At 41.9% G+C, this 24,871-nt stretch overlaps 1 protein-coding gene across 1 annotated transcript in view; it reads right to left on the reverse strand.

Annotated features, from left to right (window-relative positions):
* Positions 1 to 24,871, reverse strand: part of LOC146817750 (uncharacterized) — a 746,064-nt gene that overhangs the window by 300,558 nt on the left and 420,635 nt on the right. The window contains exon 33 of the mRNA XM_085609232.1: positions 15,259 to 15,354. Within this exon, the coding sequence (XP_085465358.1) occupies positions 15,259 to 15,354 (96 nt within the window). The remainder of the gene's footprint in view (positions 1 to 15,258; positions 15,355 to 24,871) is intronic.

A 24,871-nucleotide genomic window follows, 5' to 3' on the forward strand; every position in this document is an offset into this window, starting at 1 on the left:
GAAAAGCATTTAAATAGAGAAAAAGATTAGCGTGAGATTCACAAAACGATCACCAGATGCTGTAACCAGAAACACCAGATTATTGATTGTATCGTGGGAGAAAACGTGAAGAAAAAGAGAAAAAAGGACAAACCCGTAGTGATGAAAGGCAGGTGACCGCCATTATCAAAAAAGTGAACGGTAGTTTAAAAATTCATGAGAGTGATGGAAAAAGAAAAAGAAAAAGCGCGTCTATTGAATACGTCAAATGGATGTGTTGTCAATTACCTTGGGATGACGGTCACGGTGATAGGTCCGTGTAAAACCGAGCTGATAGTCAATAATGGATTACCCAATGATACGATCAGCAATCTCTCACTAGCGGAGATATTGTGTGTATTGTCCCGATAGATGTGAAGTAACGTGAATTACCTTAGTTACTCACATGCTAAGTATAGTATAGTGGTGCACCAATTTTAATGCGGTAAAGATGTGTTTCTCACCTGTATATGCATAAAGCGACGGGTATCTTATTAGGGCTTGACAGCAGGTAACGACCAGAGTCTATTCAAAATGAAACGTATATTTCAGAGAAGGTAACCATGTGCGCGTTAAAGATGGGAGCGCTCTGTGAAAGTGAACTTACTCGAGTAAAAGTCGTGAAGATCCTGTATCATTCGCCTCGGTGTATGCGCTGGCGGGATAGACTGTGTCTATTACGTGACAACGTGGTGACGCGTATGTTTCTTAAAGACCAGTGATGTGATGGGAAGCGTCGAGTGTAATAGAAGTAGAAATAGGACGGGTGACCAACAGAGAAAGACTGTGCAGCCATCTTTATGTGATGACAAAAGTGTGGTGAAGGTTAGACCGTGTAGCCATAAACCTCAATCTCAAAGCAAAAGACAGTGAAATACATAAATTGCCTGTTTTTAGATTAGCAAATATATACATGCTGGAGACATACAATAGCAAGCACTGTTAACATCCTGATGCCCACTTGATACCAAAATGTCATCAAAGCTCTGTCGTTTTTATGAGAAAAGCATACATGTGATCAGCATGAAATAGAAAACAGTTGGATTAGAGCTTCAGAGTTATTGATAGCAATCACATTTTACAGGGATGATACACATGGTTGATGTAAAATTAACAATATGTTGCTCATATTGAGCGTACAGCACATATAAATATAGGTCATCATGTGCAATCAACATAAAACATGTAATGCTGGCATAATTAATCTTAACAGCAGGTCTAAATTAAAACCAAAAGTAAACACATGTCCAAAGAAAAAGTGAAAAAGTGAGGTTCCATGTGCAAGCTAATATCTGCTCATAATACTGCAAAATAATGACTACGAAGCACCATGTAAAGCATGATTTTAGGTGGTGTCCAGTCGTGCATCTGGGGTATGTCAAAACTGTGATGGGGGACTTCAGGTTAGTATACAAGGCTGCCCCTAGAGAAAGCAAGAAAGTTCCAATTTGTCATTGAGACCTTTTGGAACCATGGTATCAAGGTACCTGATCCAAAAGGTTTCCCTTTGTGTGATGTATCTAGACATGCCTCTGTCGGTATGTTTAGTGACAACCTCTAACACAGAGAATCTGAGTTGTGCAATAGAGTGATGTGCTGATGTCCAATGGCTGACTAATGGAGAGTTGAGTGAACTTGTCCTAATTCTACTTTTGTGTTCCGTGATACGTGTTCTCAATGTCCTTTCTGTTTTACCGACATAATGTAGAGCACATGGGCAACGGATCACATAAACAACATTCTGTGTGTTACAGTTTGCAGTGAATCTTAATTGTATTGATTTACCAGACCATGGATGTGGTATGGAATGCCCAATGAGAACATTGTTACAGTGAGAACAATTGTGACATTTTTGCATACCTTTGTGTGGACCAGTATCAACATTGGGTTTGCTCATCAAGAGTTATTTTAAATTCCTGGATCTTTTGTAAGCAAAAATGGGAGGATTCTGAAAAAGATCATGAAAATCGGGTTCAGACTGTAACAAATCCCATCTGCGTAAGATGGTTTTCTTAATGATGGATGATTGAGTAGAAAATGTAGATACAAACACCTCTCTTGGGCATGAAGGTTTCTCCATTTTGTCAAGTAGTCGCTCTCTGGGAATATCATTTGCTCGTTTAACTGATGCCTCAACTACCCTATTGGGATACCCTCGGTCTATAAAATTCTTCTTGGAGGACAACAATGAAGTTGTATACAATTCTTGGTTGGAAGAAATGCGTTTAATTCGCAGAAATTGAGAGTATGGGAGATGTCTCTTTAGGGTGTCAGGGTGAAAGCTACTGTACAGTAATGTATTATTTCGATCTGTGGCTTTTTTGAAAACTGAAGTAACCAAATTGGTGCCTTGCAATTCAATGTTAACATCCAGGTAAGAGATCTTCTGTGTGTCTAGATTGTGTGTGAATTGAATCCTGGGATTGATGTAATTCAAGCCACTGAGGTTGGATGTCAGTAGACTTTTACTGCCCTGCCATATGATGAATATGATTAAATGATTAGTCCACCGTGAGTCATTAAGTATATTTTCTTGTTCAAATTTCATCATGAATGTGTTGGCATAACTAGGTGCCCCTGCAAAACCCATGGAAGTACCATTGGTCTGTAAGAAAAATGTGCCTTTCCATTTGAAATAACTATGGAAAAGGTGTTTGTATCTACATTTTCTACTCAATCATCCATCATTAAGAAAACCATCTTACGCAGATGGGATTTGTTACAGTCTGAACCCGATTTTCATAATCTTTTTCAGAATCCTCCCATTTTTGCTTACAAAAGATCCAGGAATTTAAAAGAACTCTTGATGAGCAAACCCAATGTTGATACTGGTCCACCCAAAGGTGTGCAAAAATGTCACAATTGTTCTCACTGTAACAATGTTCTCGTTGGGCATTCCATACCACATCCATGGTCTGGTAAATCAATACAATTAAGATTCACTGCAAACTGTAACACACAGAATGTTGTTTATGTGATCCGTTGCCCATGTGCTCTACATTATGTCGGTAAAACAGAAAGGACATTGAGAACACGTATCACGGAACACAAAAGTAGAATTAGGACAAGTTCACTCAACTCTCCATTAGCCAGCCATTGGACATCAGCACATCACTCTATTGCACAACTCAGATTCTCTGTGTTAGAGGTTATCACTAAACATACCGACAGAGACATGTCTAGATACATCACACAAAGGGAAACCTTTTGGATAAGGTACCTTGATACCATGGTTCCAAAAGGTCTCAATGACAAATTGGAACTTTCTTGCTTTCTCTAGGGGCAGCCTTGTATACTAACCTGAAGTCCCGCATCACAGTTTTGACATACCCCAGATGCACGACTGGACACCACCTAAAATCATGCTTTACATGGTGCTTCGTAGTCATTATTTTGCAGTATTATGAGCAGATATTAGCTTGCACATGGAACCTCACTTTTTCACTTTTTCTTTGGACACGTGTTTACTTTTGGTTTTAATTTAGACCTGCTGTTAAGATTAATTATGCCAGCATCACATGTTTTATGTTGATTGCACATGATGACCTATATTTATATGTGCTGTACGCTCAATATGAGCAACATATTGTTAATTTTACATCAACCATGTGTATCATCCCTGTAAAATGTGATTGCTATCAATAACTCTGAAGCTCTAATCCAACTGTTTTCTAATTCATGCTGATCACATGTATGCTTTTCTCATAAAAATGACAGAGCTTTGATGACATTTTGGTATCAAGTGGGCATCAGGATGTTAACAGTGCTTGCTATTGTATGTCTCCAGCATGTATATATTTGCTAATCTAAAAACAGGCAATTTATGTATTTCACTGTCTTTTGCTTTGAGATTGAGGTTTATGGCTACACGGTCTAACCTTCACCACACTTTTTTCATCACATAAAGATGGCTGCACAGTCTTTCTCTGTTGGTCACCCGTCCTATTTCTACTTCTATTACACTCGACGCTTCCCGTCACATCACTGGTCTTTAAGAATCATACGCGTCACCACGTTGTCACGTAATAGACACAGTCTATCCCGCCAGCGCATACACCGAGGCGAATGATACAGGATCTTCACGACTTTTACTCGAGTAAGTTCACTTTCACAGAGCGCTCCCATCTTTAACGCGCACATGGTTACCTTCTCTGAAATATACGTTTCATTTTGAATAGACTCTGGTCGTTACCTGCTGTCAAGCCCTAATAAGATACCCGTCGCTTTATGCATATACAGGTGAGAAACACATCTTTACCGCATTAAAATTGGTGCACCACTATACTATACTTAGCATGTGAGTAACTAAGGTAATTCACGTTACTTCACAGCTATCGGGACAATACACGCAATATCTCCGCTAGTGAGAGATTGCTGATCGTATCATTGGGTAATCCATTATTGACTAGCAGCTCGGTTTTACACGGACCTATCACCGTGATCGTCATCCCAAGGTAATTGACAACACATCTATCTGACGTATTCAATAGACGCGCTTTTTCTTTTTCCATCACTCTCATGAATTTTTAAACTACCGTTCACTTTTTTGATAATGGCCGTCACCTGCCTTTCATCACTACGGGTTTGTCCTTTTTTCTCTTTTTCTTCACGTTTTTTCCCACGATACAATCAGTAATCTGGTGTTTCTGGTTACAGCATCTGGTGATCATTTTGTGAATCTCACACTAATCTTTTTCTCTATTTAAATGCTTTTCTCCCGGCAATTGTAAGGTCGCTTTACCATAACATGTTTGAATGAGACAGTCATGTATATACATATTTCTTTACAACATATGTTTGTACTCATTTATTGTAGATTTCCCCTGAGGAAGGGTGCTTAGAACACCCGAAATGCATTGGATATAATCTTGCTTTGAAAATCAAGCATTTGAAATATTCAATTTGAAACTTCCTCATTTCTTTATGAACTCTCCTCTGAATAAAGAAGGATTGGAGAACATCGGTTATTATTGTTTTCATCATCATTGTTTTTTCTAAATATATGATTCTATATTGTTTTAAATGTAATTAGGGTCTCTACCGTTTAGACTATTGTATGAGCAATCTGTGAACACTCATGTTTGAGTTCCCACGGTAGTGCTTACTTTTCCAGAACTACTGGGTCCTGCTTTATTTTCTTCTTTTGAATTGGTGGTTAGGTGGAACCACCCCAAAGCGAGCACACCAACTTCAGTATTTTCATGTATATGATGTTTAAATTGATACTTTGAACACATTGAGTGCATTACAGCTGTCCTTATAATTTTTTGATTCACTTTTAGAAAGTGGACATTTCTTTGTACTTGTTGCTCTGTGTGCCTTGCAGCCTGTCTGCAATGCATGTCTGGGTGACAGCTACACTATGTGCATTCGCTTCAGACAGCCATAAACACAGGAAAACTAGGTCTGTCTGAGTACCCATCTACATACATCTGTGTTCTGATGGTCCTGCCTGGGCAGGATGGAAGGGAGGGGCTAACACTTCAGTTAAATAGGCAGTGCCCTGTCCCCACACAAAGGGCTGGTTCTCCCCCCCCCCACCCCATAGATAGCCTGGCAGACTGGACTGGGCTGAAATGGGAAACTGTGCTCTTCAGAGAGCTGCTTTGAAGTCCCCCCCCCCACCTCCACAGCAAAAACACTTTTGGATCTACAACTGAAGCTCTGCCAGAGGAACTGCTGTGCTGTGTAAAGAACTCAACTGAACTGCTGATCTGGAAGGCCTACTTTTCTCTTTGTTGGCCTGCTGCTCCCTGAACCTGCTGAAGGAGAAATGGACTCTGCCTTCTCCTGAGTGTTCTCTAAGGGCTTGTTGGCTTGCCTTCCGTTTTTCTGAAGTCTCAGGGGAATATGTGACGTTACAACGCGATCAAAATGATCGCGGAACGTTACATCGCAGTTTTTACAACACAAGTTGTTACAATGATTTGCGTTGGAGGGCGCTGGACTTAGGAATAGTATGATTTACTATTCTAACACCAGTCTACGTAGAGTAGGGAAGGTGTTGGAATCGTAAATCATACTATTCCTAAGGTTAGAGCGCCATCCAACGCAAGTCGTTGTAACGACTAGCGTTGTAATATCCGCGATGTAAAGGCTTTGCGATGCAATGCCCACGTGTTAATGTATGTTTCCCGTCTCAGGCATACAAAAGACTTCCAACTCATCACCTACAGATCATGGGCCTTTTTCAACTCGCTCGTGATCCCCAAGAGGCGTCTCTGCAGTCCTGGGCCCTTGGAAGTTGTTTTTGGGCCCTGAAATCAAGCTTTTGTGATCTTTGTGACTGCGAACGGGCCAGTTCGCTCCAGAACTGCACCACTCGCTCAAATGATCAGTGCGAGCCACTTCAAGATCATCTTGTTGCACAGCAAGCATCGCCGCCCACGACCATGAGGCCCCGTCTGTCGTCCATGCATTATAGAAGGTGCAAAAGTGGGGCGCATTTATAAGAACAAGTTAAAGATTTTTCTTTGTCCTGCCGTGAAGGGATTCAAATTTATAGGTTGGTGCGAGCCTAGTTGTAGATTGTAGATTAGAGGCCACTTGCTTCTGTAGCTGCTGTGCCCACTGCTGGTGAAGTGTATTTGCTTGCTCTTGGCAATTTATTTTCCCCCAATACAAGGAATTTTACCAGCCTGCAGTTGAGCTGCGGATCCTCTGCGATGAAGCAGACCAACACTGCCTGTTTCGGAGTGTGAATCAGTCTTGAGTTGAACTGAGTTTTGAGCAGTCAGATCCATTTATCCTTCAGTTCGCTACAGATGCAGAGCAGGTGTGGGAGGTCTTCCATGCCTAAGCCGCATAGTTGACAACAGTTAGAGAACTGTACCCTGTGCTATGGTGGGAGATGCAGAGTTGAAGGGAGTATCCCCAAACGGCATTTTAAGAACTTTTCTTTTACGTTTCTTGGGTGGCCTAGACTGAAGTATTTTTGAGGGGTAATGATTGATAGCTGTTGATTGTCATCCAGCGGCTTGAGAATGTGGCCTTGTCTTCTATCAGTAAGAAGCTTTTTATTGATTTCCAAACAAGTTTTTGGAAGACAGCATGACTGGTTGGAATGTCCCACGCCTGAGACTGCCCTCTGTTTGAGAGGGATTCTTGGAGAAAGTTCTTGGCAAGCGATGAACTTCGATGCTGCATCTCTTGACATAAGAAGTGATTCAGGGTGTTGGCAGCGGCATTCCTGATCTTGTGCCAGCAAACAATGAATGCACCTTGCCTTGCCAAAGACTGTTTCATTAGGCCAAACTTTAACCAAATCTGTGCCGCCAAAGAGTAGTTTGGAATGCTGAATATGAGTCTGTAAGCCTTAACTAGTGAATTGTCTAGAGTCTTAGCATCTCTGCTTCTTAGAGATTCACTTCCATAGGTGATTCCTGGTACAATTTTTGATTGAGCTACCTTGAGGAGAGGTGTTAGCAACGGGCCTGTCAGCTTCAATTTGAGGTTCCTCAGCGTCTCTGCCAGTGCCATCTCTTTTCTTCTGATCGCCTCCTTCTGCATGGTTAACTGGCCCCCTCTATCGATTCCTATGCCTAGGTGCTTGGAGTTTGTTGTGGTTTGGATCAGTGTAGTCAACAGATGCACCTACAGTAGAGGAGTTTTATCTGGCCCAGTTAGAGTCCTACACTCTGGTCCAGCTGAAGAGCTATTGTAGTGAATTTCAAGTGTACAAGAAAGGCGTCAGGAGAAGGTGGAGCTTCAAAAGGCTTTGACAGCATTGGCAGAGGCCCAGGTTGCAGGAGATGGGGGGGCCCTACAGGAGGAGGAGCCCGACATTTCTGCAGAGGACCATGACCTTATTCTGGAGTCTGAAATGGCTCTCGAACTGCCTGTAGGCGGGACCCATAACTTGCCAGGAGCAGAGGGGGTTCCCAGAGCAGGGAGCAGTGTCTCCTCCAGGAACCTGTCACCAGAAGATTTGGCAGGTAGGAGGGAGGAAAGAAAGTTAAAAGTGGAGCTTGCAGAGTTAAAATTGGAGAAACAGCAAACTCAAGAGAAAAGGAGGATAGCTCTGAAAGAGAGGATTCCTATTCATGGGCTCAGCATTGGAGAACTGGATATTAAAGACCTACAAGTGGGGTCCAGCAAAAGTATTGGTGGAAGCATACCTGGAATGTTTTTAAAAGCTTCAGAGTACCCAAGGGTTTGGTACCCAGTTATGTGGTGGGGATGATGTGGACAAGTGGTTTGCTGCCAGTTAAGTGGCTCTAAGAGTTCGCATGGACCCAGAGGAGTACTAGGATGGTAATCTATGGAAGTACATGCCCACAGTGGGGAGGGACCCTCTTCTTACACTAGAGGTGGAGGACCAGACATGCTACACTGTTATGAAGACGATCTTAATGAGCAAGGGGCTCATTGAAATTTCTGGCGGATCACCACCAACAGGCCGTTGGTGGCGGTCCGCCCGGCAGTCAGGGATTTGGTCCGGCTGACGCATTACGATGCCAGCAGTTGGAACAAAAACTGTCGGGGGAAAGACCGCCACCTCCAACAAAATGTACGTTCCAGACGGGGTGGCGGCCATAATCATATTCCCTTAATTGCAGAGGCACCAAGCAGGAACCGCCATCGGGTTTATGATTACCATTTCCCATAGCCTTTTCATGGCGGTCCCACCCATTCTACATTTCACCTTTTGGGTTGTTTGTCCTACGTAGATCTTATCACAAGGACCTACAATCGCACAGATGACATTTTTTGTGTTACAGTTCGTATGAGTTCTTAGATCTACTGTGCAGTTGCCGTGACAGAACTTTTTGGTTTCAATTGTTAGGCAGCAGGCCTTGCAATGCCCACATTTAAAATGTCCCACTACTTTGGGAAGATGCCACATTGATTGTATGGTTGGCTGTGGTGGTATTTCCAAGAAGGATTTGACCACATGGTCACGTATATTCTTACCCTTCTTAAATGAATGCATAGGAGGTTCCGGAAGTTGTAGCTCTCCTGTAGCTCACTCCATCATTCAGTTGTAATCGTCAATGTTCTGAACCACGATGGCTCCGCCCTTGTCGGTTGACATATGTCAAACATAATGCAACTAGTGCAGAACGAAAGGCCCTGGAGAGCTGAAATGTAGAATCCTGCAGCACTGCAGCAGGATAAGATGTGGAACCGTGGGGGCACCCATGGTTGATCACTTCCAAACATCCACAACCATCCCCCAGAATCCTTGAAGTGGCTGATAATTGAAACAGTCTCCTTGGGCATCCGGGTTGGTGATCTGGGATTAATACTTAACACCAGAGAATGTAAATGGATGGATCGTCTTAAGTCTGTACAGGATGGCCTAAACAAATTAGATGCCACATACGCCCAACTCTCTTTATTAAGTGGCCCATAACTTCCTCCCTTTCTCCACAGGCACCGCTGAATAGATAACCCGGGCGATCTCCATGTCCTTTAACATACCATTATGCGCAATAAGTTCCTCCACAGCATTTTAATAAATGTGATTTCCATATCCAGTGATATCAACCAGCAGATTGTGCGCTACCTTCAGTAGACAGCCGCTGCAGTCATACGTTACAAGTGTATCTACACCATTCATTTTGGTTTGTCTTACACGTTTATATAACGCATGTGTGTGGCCAGCATTCACGTTTGATTATATTGTTTACACGATGCATACCAGAATTAACTAGGTTAGACAGACTTTTATATATGCACAATAAGTACCTCCACACCATATTACTAAATGCGATTTCAATATCCAGTGGTATCAACCAGCAGATTGTACGCTACCTTCAGTTGACAGCCTCTGTAGTCAAATGTTACAAGTGTATCTACACCATTCATTTTGGTTTGTCTTACGCGTTTACATAACTAATGTGTGTGGCCAGCATTTACGTTTAATTATATTGTTTACACGAGGCATATCAGAATGTGAACTAACTAGGTTAGACAGGCTTTTATATATGCATATATACATTGTCTATAATATCAATGACGCCTAAATGTATAAGGGATTACAATTCTCATGCTCTTGCCAATCCTAAATTATCACAACCTGGGATCCTGTGATATGAATCGAAACTATAGTGCTGGCACATCGCCTCTCTTGGCTCTGGGATCAATGCACCGCCCCTTTGTGATCGATTTCCTGAGCAACAACTTTCCCCTGCTACAAACGCCTGACATGTAATTCTATTTAAGTGCCCACGTGACACCAACTGGGGTTATCTGTCAGATTCTTCGACGCTTCCCCGAGAGGTATGTCAAGTCTTTTTGCTCTTTAGGGTAATCACTGTGGATGTGCAGATACTAATCTCGCACGCTCTCCCGCACTCGCTGCTTTAACTAACATCCTCAGCGTACGCGCTACATTCTCACGCAAAGCGCTTATCTCGGATACACACGGACGATCACCTTTTAATTAATTGTGTTTAATTTACCTACGCTCACTTCGCAGGCAGCTTATTTGTAACTATCCCATTGATCGGCTACAAATTGACACACGCGCGCTACTTTCCGCTGCAATTTACTCTGGATGCCGCTTACTTAAGAACACAGCAATTTTCTTGGCTTGGCGTACATACGGCTAGTCCGTTTCTGATAATTGGCTAAGACAACAAGCGTTACTGTAAATTATTCTAACACTCTAAACAAGTAATTGTCAGAAGCGCGTCACCATTTTAATTGTTTCCGAACTTTATTAGGCTTACAGCCCACCCGGTTGTTAGAGTACACGTTCCTCTTAGCGTACGCGATTGTTTTTGCGCTTCGAACTCGCATGGCCCATCGGCACGTCACCTTGTTGGGCTGCTAGTTTATTAACATATCATTGGAAGTGTAATCTGCATGCCGCCAAACTGGTTGTTAATTTACACAGTAACGCACAGCTTTTCAGTCTCTGATACCTGTCTGTAGCCTTACTATAACTTTCTCAACAAGCTATTCACAAGCGCGCCATCTTCTGAACCGTCATTAACTAGCGTTATTGTAATACCATCATCTAGATTTTAACCCGTACCACTCACATTACTAGTCTCAATTTTGTTGCACTTGTATTAGTTGTGCGCTTTTGACCAACATCGCACCATGTGGTTTTAATACGATTCCCCCCGTCTCTTTTGTCTCTCATTCCTTCTAGGTATAGGTTACTAATTAATCTATTGCCTTGTTACTGCTTGATTCAGTTCCCCATAGTGTACTCTGACTCTATGCCCTACATCTCCAATACCACTCTGTGAGTATATGGCTTTTTCCTCTCTTAGTGTACTCGTCCTGACTAGTAGAACTATGATCCTAGCGTCACTTGTCTCCTTTTTGTCTCCAATCCCATGTAGGAGCCCATCAGGCCCACAATTCTAATTTTCCAGCAGGAGGGATCCCTGCTGAAGCTGGTAATTTATACTTCTTGTTACATACCCCATGGATTCGCTCCCTACCCTTGACACACCTCAGCAACTCTACATCTTTGCCTCTAGGTGCTTCCCCTCCCCTACATTTACTCACCCATCCTGAAGAAGACCCCACTTCCAAGACTCTCAGTTGGCTGGTTCACCAAGGGGTCGAAATGTTGACTTTTCTTTCATTTTGTATCAATACCTGGATGACAGTGATTAATTAACTGCGGCAGTTGTTTATGATTTTGCATTTATTGTCTGTGCCAATTATTTGGCTGGTTAGGTATTCTACCATTGTATATTGATGTATGTATATGAACGACCTTTCCTTTGCACTACCACTTGCACTGATCCCACTTTTAGCACTTGTCACCTCAACTGCACCTACATTTTAAAGTTGCAAAATGTGAAATAGAGACGTATCTGTGAATCATTGATCTATTGACGCTCAATCGATTAAAAACTATTTTTCTTGATTGTATGACAAGCTTTGGTGTTGTCATTATCCTTTTGTTATTTGGATCATGAATTTGATGTTGATATCTTGTGAATAATTTCCACTGTGACTATCTTTTTGTGCACTATTATTAACCCGAGTCTAGTGGTCTATTGGGTCACCCCTTTGATACTTAACTCCCCCTCCTTTGTGGGCCAGGGGGCACATGTAGTGGCCCCACACACATCCATGCACCGTGTAGATGTGCACATATTGTCCTTTTCCATTGCGAAATGTGCAGCAGCTCTTTACCTGGGATGCAGCACAAGCCGCAAACGAAAAGGATAGTTTCTGACTGCAACACCTGCGGTCCTATCATATTTTGGTGGTTGGAATGACTGCCTGCATGTCGGGCGATCTTACGACTGCCGTGACCTCCGCCCGGCATCATAATCAGGCCCTAAGTTTTCCTTCACCACTCTTGTTTTGCTGACTTCGTTTTTGTTGGATTTACAACTCTGCACACTTTACCACTGCTAACCAGTGCTAAAGTGCTTGTGTTCTCTCCTCTACACATGGTAAAACTGGCTTACACCCAATTGGCCTATTTAATTCACTTGTACGTCACTAGTAAAGTGGTACTTCAGGTACCCAGGGCCTGTAAAATAAATGGTACGAGTAACCTGCAGCACTTATTTTGCCAGCCACTTAAGTAGCCTTTTTAAACATGTCGCGGGCCTGGCATTGCAGCCTGTGTGATAAGCAAACAGAAACCTAAGGTAACTCTCCTAAATTTATATTAACCAAGGTTCAAAAATACAGTTATGCAATGGGCATTAAAAATAGAAATCCCACCATTTCCAGCCAAGTGCTGGAGTAACTCCCCTTCAAGGATGGGATGGGGAACTGATCACCACCAAATATAGCGCAGGTGTATGGGAAGGGTTAAAGGTGTATGGGAAGGGTTTTCTCAATGGAGATTAATCTTTTTCCAGCAGATTAAAAAACAATGAAAGAAATATGAATTTGCACCATTGGCTTCATTTCTTGTATGCACTTGTAGACTGTGTACACTATGCACAATTAGGCGCAAGGCAAATGGAAGCCCGGTGAATATGTTACATTACTTTCTCAGTAGTATGTTTTGAAACCAACCATACTATTGGAAATGTTTTGTGAATTCCAAAAAAGTAGTAAATCTGCACTTGTTCGTAGGAGTGGTTTTATGGGTAAATATTTACTACTTGTGAATTGGATCCGATGTATTTTAAGAAGATTTCTTTGGGTGGAGTGCTGCAAAATGCACAGTTTTGCTCCATTTTCATAGTTTTAAGTATGCCAGAAAAATTAACTATTTGATGAGTTTCCCCTTCAGAAATGCTTGGTCAGTCTTTGGTTAATTAGTCAAGGTCTTTGAAAACCTTTTCTCTAAAAACACGCTATGTTACTACATTTCCAGGGGGCAAACCTTTCCCCAAACTTTCTCTAATGGACTAAGGCTTGTTCACTTTTTGGGATTACAAATGTAATCCACGGCGCAGATTTAAAAAACTCACTGGTTGTCACAAAACCAACAACAGGAAAACTATGCAGGTTCTGATTTTGCACACTTAATGGAATTTAATGAAGGATGACACACTAAGGGCCTTATTATGAGTACCGCAGTCCATAGGACCACTGTACTTGTGGTGGTGGTCCGACCACCGCTACACTGTGGTCGGACTGCCACAGGACTGCTGAGTCTTCTATGGCTCTAAGGTCCCGCATCAGTCGTGCAGCGGTCAGGTAGCTGCAATATGCTGGCGGTGCCGCTGAGGCACCGTCGAGCATATTACAAGTTGGCTGTCCACAGCCCTTTTCATGGCAGTGAAGCAGCCATGAAAAGGGCGGCGGTGAGGCAACAAAGGGGCCCTAATAGGGCCCCCTGCGGCTCCTGGGCCTTGGGGTACATAAGGGGGGCACATGAAGTGCCCCCCCATGGATTTGCACCCCCAGTCCTGCACAGAGTGGCATGTATGTATGCCACACCATGCAGGAAGGTGCAGTCGGCGCTCTGACAGCGTCAGTCTGCATGTTAGGCTCTTCTGTGACCCTAACAGACCGCTGCCGTCAGACTGCAGCAGCACCGCCCTACAGACCAGGAATGCACTCCTAATCTGGTGTACGAGTGCACCACAACTTTGGCGATCCTACAGTGGATGGCGTGTTGGTGCTGCCGCTGGAGGCCCGCCAAAGTCATAAAAAGGCCCTCAGTCTCTTCTCAGAAATGTCTTCAGTTTACTGACATTAATCAATCAGTAGAATAGTAAAGTACTTCCTGTCACCCGTGAGGTATCCATGCCCCTGTGTTCTACGTTACATATCTCAGCTACGTTATTAGAAATATTCTTTAACCCTAACTTCTAGCCCGCTGATTCCATCAGACAGACCAGTCAGTGCTTCCAATGCAGGTTACTAACTAGAGTGTTTCATCCTGTGATTTTAGGACAGGCGGAACACAGGATTTGGGCTAAAAGGATTGAACAGTGTTACTGGTAATTGAGCTGTTCTGGTTTTCCTTTCTAAATAGCTGAGTGGAGACGTCATAATCTCCATCTCAAGTTACTGCAACACCACCAGGTTTCAGAGAGATGAGTGGGATGGTTTATGCCATAAGCATATAAAGTAAACATACACCACTATAAAACCAGCAGCAAAACTTGTGTTTGGACCTAATTTAGAGTTTGGTGGATGGGTAGTCCCTCACAAAAGATGACGAACATCCCATCTGCTTTATTACACGGGCCATAGGGTATGCACCCGTTAATACTGTGGATGGGCTACCTGTCTCGTTTGTGACGGAGTAATCTGTCCACCAAATGTTAAATTAGGCCCTTTGTTTAAAGTTAATATATATATAAATATGTTTTGGTAGACATGTCTATAAAGCCCTCATTCTGACATAAGAATGCGGTTGCAGCTCCATCAGATTTTGGTAACCTATCATCATGATTTTGACGATTCCAATGCTGACGAGAGACTGGGTGGGTTTATGCGCTGTAGCATCAGTAGTGGATTTGTGGGTCTGTTGTTGAAAATGAGTGTACTGGAACAATTACCATATCCGCAGCCTATCGAGTTTATTGGGGGTGGATGAAGTCTTGGCTTGTTGTATGGGTTAAGTGGCATTGGTATTGTTCGGCATGTTGATGTGTGGGTGCATTAACTGTATTTAGTTGGAGTATTTCGAGTGCAAATGCAGCACAACTTTGTGTCTCCCCAAATGAATGCAGTCATGATTTTTAAGTAAACCGGTTCCAAAGAACAAAGTGCATTAGAGAGAGTCCTGAGTAAACGAAGTAAAATGCAATATAGAGGGGGCAAATGATTCAATTAATATCACACTTCTAAGTAAGTATCAACATAAAAGAAATTCAGAATAAAAGTTGGCGTCTCTCCACTTACCTGCATATTATACTCTGTGTTGCAAGGGTTGCTAATTAAAACCGGGAACAGTCCCCCGTCTGATAGAAATGTTCTCCAGGGAAACATCATAAATGTCTGAAAAAGAAAGAGAAAACATAAAAAATTCAAAATTCCAGAAGCAAATGTACTCTGTAATATCAAACAGTTTGACGACATGTCTACTATTCATTGTTTTCTAGAGAGGTGATCTGTAGTATGGTCTGGTAGTACACCATTACCTGTCTCTTAGGATAATAACAGATCAAGCAAACAGGGCACATGTAAGAAAGGGGCGACATGGAATTAAAAAACAAATATATTAAAATAGTTCCTAAAGGGAAATGGATTGTCTATTGAACCAAGTAACAGATTGCAGCGGACACTGAACAACTATAACTCTGAGAGAAGAGAACTGATAATTGTGCATCAGTCTCTGTGTGGATTGAGCAGGAGCTACACGCCTCATTTGCTGCCTGAAGGAGCTCATGTGATGCTCACAAAAATAGAGGGGGCGTTTTAGCATAACCCTCTTCAGTAACTGCTTGATAAAAATGTCATTGATATACTGGATCTGTCAACAGGAGCATTTCCTCTTTACCACTGTGCTATTTGGCAGTCAGTGTATTTGTCTGCCTAAAGAGTGCAGCCATTGCAATACAAGGACTGTGAAATATGCATGCAGTGCAATGGAGATGCAGCCCTTTGCCTAATCCCAACATACAGTTACTTCTACCCCTTCTCACATTGTCACTCGTACTCTTATCCCTACTCACACATATTATTCATTCTCAAGCTCTTTCTCTCTTGCTCATAGTTGTATTAATTCTACTTTCTTACTCTTATTGTAACTCCAACATATTCCTAATTTAACAATGACATATTACTAGACTTACTCCCAATCTTACCCTACTTTTTCCTACTCTTACATTAACTTCTTCCTACTCCTCCTACTCTTAAACATCTACTCTCTCTCTTACCCACTCCAAACTCTTCTTTCTTTAAATCTCCTTCTGTCTTGCAGAATATTTCTATTTACTAGTGTTACTGCATCTACTCTCACACAATGCATATGCCTACTCTCCAAATATCTGCTGTCATACTTCAAGAACTCCTCTCCGCTATACTTCTCTCTTTAATGCAGTTCATGGTCTTGGCTACACGTTCCTCAACATAGCTTATTGACTGTGTCACTTTGAAGCCAACCTACACATCTGTAAGCAAAAGTTTTTATTGTTCCTTGATCCATTGCTGTGATGAGTTTAGATGACCCATATAGACACTAAGACTTTTTAAACTGGATTATGTCAGTCATTCAACTCTCTAGAATTCCTGTTTGACTAAAATCACCTGTTACACTTACAGGTTAACTGTTCAACACGCCCAACAAATTCAACTATGTGCTTACATCTAGACCACTTCCTTATTCCACACATCTGGCACTCCAACATTTTCCCCTTCTACTCTAATTCCAAAACACACATAACTTCGTCAGTATCAAATGAACTCACTACTAAACATCTCCTAGGATAAGCACCAGCTCCAATCAAATGCCGATGTTATTGGATGCCAGTACAACCGACACTCATCCTGAAATCTCTAGCCTCACTTTTTTGCCATGATGCAGAAACTCTACTCCTCATTGAATCCTGGCTTAACACACATTCACTATCTGTCAACGACGCACTATTTCCTCAAGGATACAAATAATCTGTGCTGACAGGAAACATAACATTGGTGGAGGAATAGCTGTAATTCACAAAGACATGTTCAAATGGAGATCTATAGAAACTACAAATTTCGCCACGTTCATATGCATTGAAATTTGCTGTCCCAGTATCTTAGTCTATCAATATCTAACAATATATTCATCACCTGCCCAAACTTTGAACACATTTCATTGATCAATTCTCATAATATGTTACCTCAAACTAACTGATGTTGACAAAAATACATTTATATGAGACTTCATTAATAACAGGGGCAATACCAAGTGGAAATCTTAAGCCATCCTAGATAAACAACTTTAATCCGAAAACGTGTACCACCGTTCCTCCGAGCTTACACACTAGAAAGGCAAATAAATCTAATTTTCATATTCATCCATCCAAACATCATCAAAAACTCCACGATTTCAACTAACTTGCCAGCCCATGTTCCCATTCCCTTCCATAATCTTGGCTCCATGTCAACATTGACAAACAAAACTCCATTCAGGAAAGGTTGAATCCACCTGTAGGAAAATTATCCCCTACTGACTACTATGACCTTAAAAATAAGGCAACTTGACCTAATGGCTAACCTCAATGACACCGTTAAGAACCATAATAAGAACATTCATACAGTAGTCAACTCAGTGGTCCCTCTCCAAAAGAAATGTTTTGCAAAAGATTAAGGCAACCATGGTTTTCCGAATCCCTATTTAATGAACTAAGACTGAATAGAAGTGTGAAAAATGAATGCCAAATATGCAAATCCATGATCATCTATGCCAAGTTAAAACAATGAGAAACAATTATAAACACACCATCCTATGGGCTAACTCAAACTTTATCCAAGAGCAAATTAACACCCTGCACAACTTTTCTCAGTCCCTCTTCTGGAACATTTAAGGAAATACTATTTCTCACCCAAAATAAAAAATCACACCACTACTTTCTAAATGTAAGATATTCACCCACTACTTCATGGATGAGATACTTTCCTCAATGTAGGTGTGTCCACTCACTGAGAGACATACATGGAACAATGATGTTACATCTTCCATTATTTTCTTTTTTTTTATAATATATTTTTATTTTTAAAACTGAACAAACAGCGCAAAACAAGTTTGCATAAGATCTCCACAAAAACAGTCACAAATCAGTGCATACATTTTCCCACCCCCACCAGGTCGTTTTACGTCTTCCATTCTTAAGCCTCTCAAACCAAATATTATCTAAATTATTTGCAGGCAAATATCACTGAAAAAACGTCGACTCCCCCTGGCGTGACCTGATAAATGCATTCGCCAGCCAAGGAATTTTTCCAGATATTTTAAAGAGTGGACAAATTACCCCATCCTCAATAATCCCAATCTCAATTCAGACTTGCTGCTCAATTTTCGAATAGTGTTCAACCTCCAATGGGAAATCAATGGGAGATGCATTGCAAAACAATTAAACGCAATCATTGGTAAAGAACATCTACTTGCAGACCAGTGTTCTGGCTTTTGTCCCGGTTTCCGTATCTAAATAGCCACACTGGAAATTGTGAATGATGCACACCATATATGATGCCTATTAATATTTATCTAAATGAAGCTGGTCATGACAGGTTAAAATGAACTCTAAGCTGATTTTTCTTTCTCACCATGTTGTAAAGATTGGATAAAACATCTCAGAAAGATTTCAAATGTCTTCTGGTGCCCTCCAGGGCTTGAACCTCAGCCTTATTCAACCGACACATTGTGCCACCGAGTCTGATCTCAGAAGACATGGGAGTTTCTATTTATCAAAATGGAGATACTGTATAAATCTACCTAAAAATATCAACAAGCAACATTTGAGGACACCTCCACTCAGAAATTCTTTACAAGTTGCATGAATCGATTTTGGAAGAGTTCTTCATACTCAAGCCACAAAAAACACTCGGTAAACAATCATCAAACAGGTGGCTGGATTGGCGACTTTTCACATTCATTTACTCAAAACAACGCATCACCGAGTCAGTTCTTAGACCAGTTTAAAACAGCATTTTCAAGCACTCACTGGGGCTTATTTACAAGGCCCTTGCACCACTTTTGCGTCACTTTTCCCATGTTAAAAATGACGCAAAAGTGGCACAAGGGCCTTGTAAATAAGCCCCATTGTATTCAAGATTAGACATCAGAAATGCTACCCTAGCAGGTGCTCCAGAGTCCTTAACTATAGAAATAAAATCAATACTTCATTTGGCTATTTGCCATCTTTCACCCAAAAGAGAATTTGGTCACATTAGCACGAAACTTTTAATTTGTCAGCATTTTAGGTCTGTATGGCCTAACACTTGAGCCTACAGCCCCCAATGTCTGAGTTATATCTTTTGTTTGTCATAAAGCTAGATATGGTATTATTATAAGGTGTGTGTGTTCCATCATTAGCAGGTATGATGCCTCACCAACGTTTATATTTTGGGTATATTTTAACAGCGCCTATGGCTACCTTTCATGAGTGCCCACTAAGTCCATGCTGATAGGGCCTATATGGAAGTGTAATTGTTTACACATTTAACATGCAACTGCTTTCTTTAAACGTCATGCTCTCGAGAATGCATTTCTAATGCATCCTGGTGTAAACAGACATAAATAGGCCTTGACCTGAAAGTATGTTTCATTCCGGGAAGAAGGATTTCCAAGGGCGCTGGCACATGCCCCAGGCACGGCCTGTTACAGATTGGGACCAGTGTAGGCCTTGGCTATGCTCAGCCGTAGCAGCCTGGCGTGTGGGTTCTGTGTTTCATTTCTGATTATGTCACATTACCTAGCAACTGCTTATTAGCACTAAGGTTTGCAGGACGATATATATACCAACTGCTTTATTTTTTTCATTATGTATACATTATGTGTGTTCATTCTAGCCAGTATACTCATGCTATTGCTAACCATTGTTCTGCATATGATTTGCATTAGGCTGACGTATTATATCAACTTTCAGTACACCAACCTGCATGTTGCAGTGTGTGTGCTAACCTGTGCGTGGGCCACGGGGACCTCATCGAACCCCGCCCCCACCCCGTCTCTGGCAGGACTGACTGACCATCTAAAATGGGGTCGTTTTTCATGTACAATAAATTTAAGAGAAGAGTCAGGGGACACCTGTCCACTTCCACCGCTCTGAAGGGCAGGCGTGTGTCTTCAGTGCCTCGGGGAGACAAGAGGACTCTGCCGAGAGGGACTGAAACCTTCCGCACCCGACAGCCTCACCTGCAAAGGCATTCACCATATCAGTCCCCAAACTCATATGAAATGTTCCCCATATCAGGGAGCCGCGCATGACAAAACTGGAAAAAAGCAAACTCCTTGTGCCCGGATGTGCTCCGTCACTGGGATCGCAGCTGCTGTTTGGAAGGCCCTTCATGCCATTCAAACTAAATCCTTCTAATAATTTTTAGAAAGCACATTATAACACCCCGTTTCTACCTTTTCCCAAGTTAATACTCTCTCCCTTTCCAAAACCTACTACTACTAACTGATCATTCAAAATGTCACCCTAACACATGCTGTTCTGAGTAAGTTCCACACAGGATCCGGACATGCAGAGGCCGCCCCCGAAGGGGGCCTCGAGGGCCGGCTCCATAACCCGCGCCGAGCCCCTGAACCAAACCGGTTCACAGCGCATAGCCAGGTCACCAAAGCGGGAAAACTCCCCCCCCCCACGGCGACCACCACAGAGGCGCCGTCCCCCCCCCCGGCCAATGGGGGCCGGAGCGCCATACAAACCCCCTAATGGGGTAAGGCCGGATACGAGGCGGGAAAGCACTGGGGGGGATATAAGCGCTGATCTCCCAAATAGGCTCCTATCTGTTGGAGCGGGGGGAGCAGCAGCAGCAAGAATTTTTGTCCCACCCACCCACACCTAAGGAACAGCTATGTTGCACTGCTGAGGTACAGGCAAGGCTTTGAACTACGGGGGCAATGGTTGGTACGGAGGCACACCGGAGGGCGCTGTGCCGGAATAGGACCACTCACCTCGGGATGCCTTACAGCTGTGTAAGTTGGCCTAAGGGCGGTGTGTAGGACCACTCACTTTGAGATGCCTTACGGCTGGGTGAGTTGGCCTACCACAAGGGGGTAGCAAACGGAGACGGCGCTCGCTGCCCAGCCCCCGCCGGATGGCAGGGCACAACAAGAGTCAGACAAGGTAGCGAGTTGTGGCCTAACTCCGGGACAGAAGCTACACCCCCCGTGCAAAGAGAAAGAAAACCCAACCAAACAAAGCAACGACCCCGTGAGGGCCAAGAGACAATGCAAGCTGCAAATAACCTATGCAAACGAACTGTCAGGCTGACCCGCTATTGGACAATGTACATATGTTTTATGCATATGCAGTGTGTGTTGTGATGCAAATAAGGTATGACGCAGATATGACAGTTTACCCATAATGATTTATGGCATGATACACAAAGGCATGCAAGATATATACGTGTATTCCTAATAAAACTGCGGCCAACAAATGACCACCACAAGACAAAGAGTGTACGTTGGCTTGTTTATGATAAGGAATACAATGTTGGGAAAGTGGGGAGTGTGCAAAGTGCGGGGGTTATTCTTCTGCTGACTTGCTATTTACAATATTTTTGTCTTTTTATAGGTAATGCAATTAAACTAATTACCTGTGAAGCTCCATAATACTATCGGCTCAGGGGAGCTTTATAGAACGGTTACATGAATACATTACTGCTTCTAAAGGCATATGTTGGTTTGCACTGTTTTAATGCATGTTTGCGGTGGCATTTTTCCCGCTAGTGAGCCTTGAACGTACACAACCCTCTGAACACAGGAGCCAGCCCAGGCTCTCCTTAGAGCATGGCTAGAGGGCTTTTCATCCTGCATCGCTTCATGTTGTTGAGGGAAACATTGCAAAGCAACAGCAGCGGCGGCTGCAGCTCATGCTGTCTCATGTGCCAGTAACCCTATATTCAAAGACTTTTTACCAATCGAAATGGCAGTGTAGAGTTGAAAGTAAATGTGGCAGCCATCCTGAACAACTTTTCCATTAATTGGATTATAGGAGGTAAAATAAGTGGACTTTGTAGCACAATATTCAGATTTTGAAGCGTTCAAAGTGAGTTGGCTTCTGCTCTGTATAAATACGTAAGGAACATGCTTTATTTCATCTGAACTTCATAGTAGTTTTTCATTCACTTATGGGGTTGGAAGGAATCCCATGCGGCTGTATGCCATTTTATTTTATAGGGTTGTGTGAGTATTTAACAGGGTTGTAGGATACTGTATCAAGGTTGATAATATCGACCAATATCCCATCTGCTACATCAACTACTACTACATCATCAAAGTATATAATTACTATTCTTACTTCTACATCAACTTAACTAAATTTACCATGAATACGAGTGTTAAGGTGTAGCTGTGACCCAATTACAGAAAAAAGTGTTACATTTCTTCATAAGATATGTATCATCTGGGGCTGCTGCCATGGTCACAGAAAAAACCCAATGTTGTGTAAGTTACAGTGTAGCATTGTATATGTGCAGGGTCTGTCCTTGTCCATATGCATGGTCTGCTCCCCTGCATTGTAAGCTTTTGTGGTGGCAAGTGTTTTGGTGGTGTCTGTGCAGTGCGCTGAGTCTGCACCACAACACTTTGTGAATGGAGCTCATTTTACAGTGGTTCACAATCTTACTACAACTCCCTTAACTCCCTTAGCTTGCTCAAAAATGCTTCCCCAGGTTGAACAGCTTTGGTAATTTTCAACCCCTCACCGACATGTTTCTTCATTAATTTATTTGTGTTTTTTTTACACCTATGTATGTGCACAGCAGAAGCTTAATTGATCTAAGGCACCAAGACCACAATTTAAAATCTATGTAATGAATCACCAAAAGAGAAGAAATAAAGAATGATGGCACTATAAACTGCATGAGGATTGGTCAGTTTCTACATGGGAATGTGTTGACAGAGTATGTGTTTTTATATTGATAACACAAGGCAGTCTTAATTTGTTAGGAAAATCAATTTTCAATCATTTGCATAGTCCTGCCTTTAGGGGTTGCTTTGATTAGGATGAGACAATTTATCTACAATGTTGGAACTCTTTCTAGAAGTGCTATTTGTTGAAAGAATTACAGAGGCATAAGAAATTGCTCTTGTTGCATTGACCAGCCTTTTATATTTGTTCAGATCTTCAGCATAGTTTGCTTTGCTTGGAGGGTTATAATCCTTGTGCAAAATTCTCTTCAGAGCCTTGCGTCTCGTAGATCTCAATGCTTTGTCTACCATGCAGCAGCGGATCTCCCCCGGAAGGACTTGCATATTCTCTGTGGTGTTACTGGGTTCATGGCTTCTGTAATCCAATGATTGGCCTCTTTTGAGACCAAATCTACATCTTCCATGATATCAGGTGTGGGTCACTTTGTTAAGTTTGTAATAGTGGTTGTGAATCACGCACTCCAATTTACACAGTTCGATAAAAAAATAAAAAAAAAATATTGTTTTCGGTGGGCGTGCAAGGAGGTGGCGTGTTCTAAACCAAGGCGTCATAGAATCAGTAAGGTAGCATATCCCTTCTCGGGAGAAGTCCCTCCGTGCGCACTGCCAAGAACACAAACGTTCAACGGATACTTTTTCCAAGATAGTCAATAAAGTTTTAATGAATTCAAAATAAATTTATTCAAGCAATTCTTGTAAATCATATCCTCATTGTATTCATGAGTTTTCTGAAATCCTTTAGAATGCGTTAGATGGGTTATTCATTGTTCATAGATACATCCTTTGAATGAAAAAACCCCAATGAATTTCGGGCAATGGACTTGCCCTTCGTCAGGGAGTAATTTTCTAAAGAAAATAAAGAAATACAACAATCAGGCGACCTGTTTTTTAAATGTGCTGAAAATAAACTAATAAACAACCCAATAAAAACCATGGTGTTTAAATAAAAAGGAACGTGTGCTTGTGAAATAATTCCAAAGTACAATGAAAAGAGGTAATCCGTTAGTGAAACGTGTCCCTCGAAATAAAAGTTGAAAAAAGGGGGGCGTGATGTTTAGTCACGTTATGATGTAAACGAGGAGGTTGAAGTTTAGGTGATGGAATACACAGTAACCTAAAAAAGTGCTGCTGTGTTGCCAAAGGTGAGTGTGAAATGAAATAAAAGACCGTGAACATGTTGAAAAGTCATCCTGGTTAGACACGATAACAGTTCCGAGTACATAACGGTGCACCGTACCGTGATAAAGTGATTCCGTGTTGGATACAATCCAAGAAAGTGATAAAAAATATCGTGATTATACGCGGTGCCGGAACTTGATAAAACGCGGTGCCGAAAAATAAGGAGTGGCTGTTAATTGTTACCTTAGGATGAAGAAAGTGTCAATCGCATATCTCCCGCGGTAGTTGTGTTCACCAGTAGAGACGCGGTCATTAGTTATAAATGCAGAAGTGAATTTTAGAAAGAGAAAACGGTATTGGATAGCGATACTGTTCAAATAGATCTATGGCGGACATCTTGGAAAGGTGAATAACGTTGTAAAGTAATGTATTAGTTTAAAAGGAAATGCAAAACAGTAACATAACAAAGATAGAATGCCTGTTAAAGTGAAGTGATATGTGAAAAATATGTGTATGAAGTCAAGAAAGATAAAACCTGTAATAAATGTCTGAACGTGAATGGTTGAAGGAAAGAGTGAAAATGATGGTTGAAAACAATATGTGTTGGAAGTTGAACGAATGCCTAAGCAAAGTGTTTCTGAAATCATAAGAAGTGGTGAACTTTGGTATAAAAGAATAACTGGTGTGAAAATTATACGGGTTAGTGATACAAATTGTATGTGGTTAGTGGGACGGTTGACAAATGACTATTGGGAGAGTGTGAAAAAATGAAAAAGAAAATGCGATGAGAGAAAAAAGAAATGAGAAAAA

The sequence above is a fragment of the Triturus cristatus genome, chromosome 6, assembly GCF_964204655.1.
Source record: "Triturus cristatus chromosome 6, aTriCri1.1, whole genome shotgun sequence".
Lineage (NCBI taxonomy): Eukaryota > Metazoa > Chordata > Amphibia > Caudata > Salamandridae > Triturus > Triturus cristatus.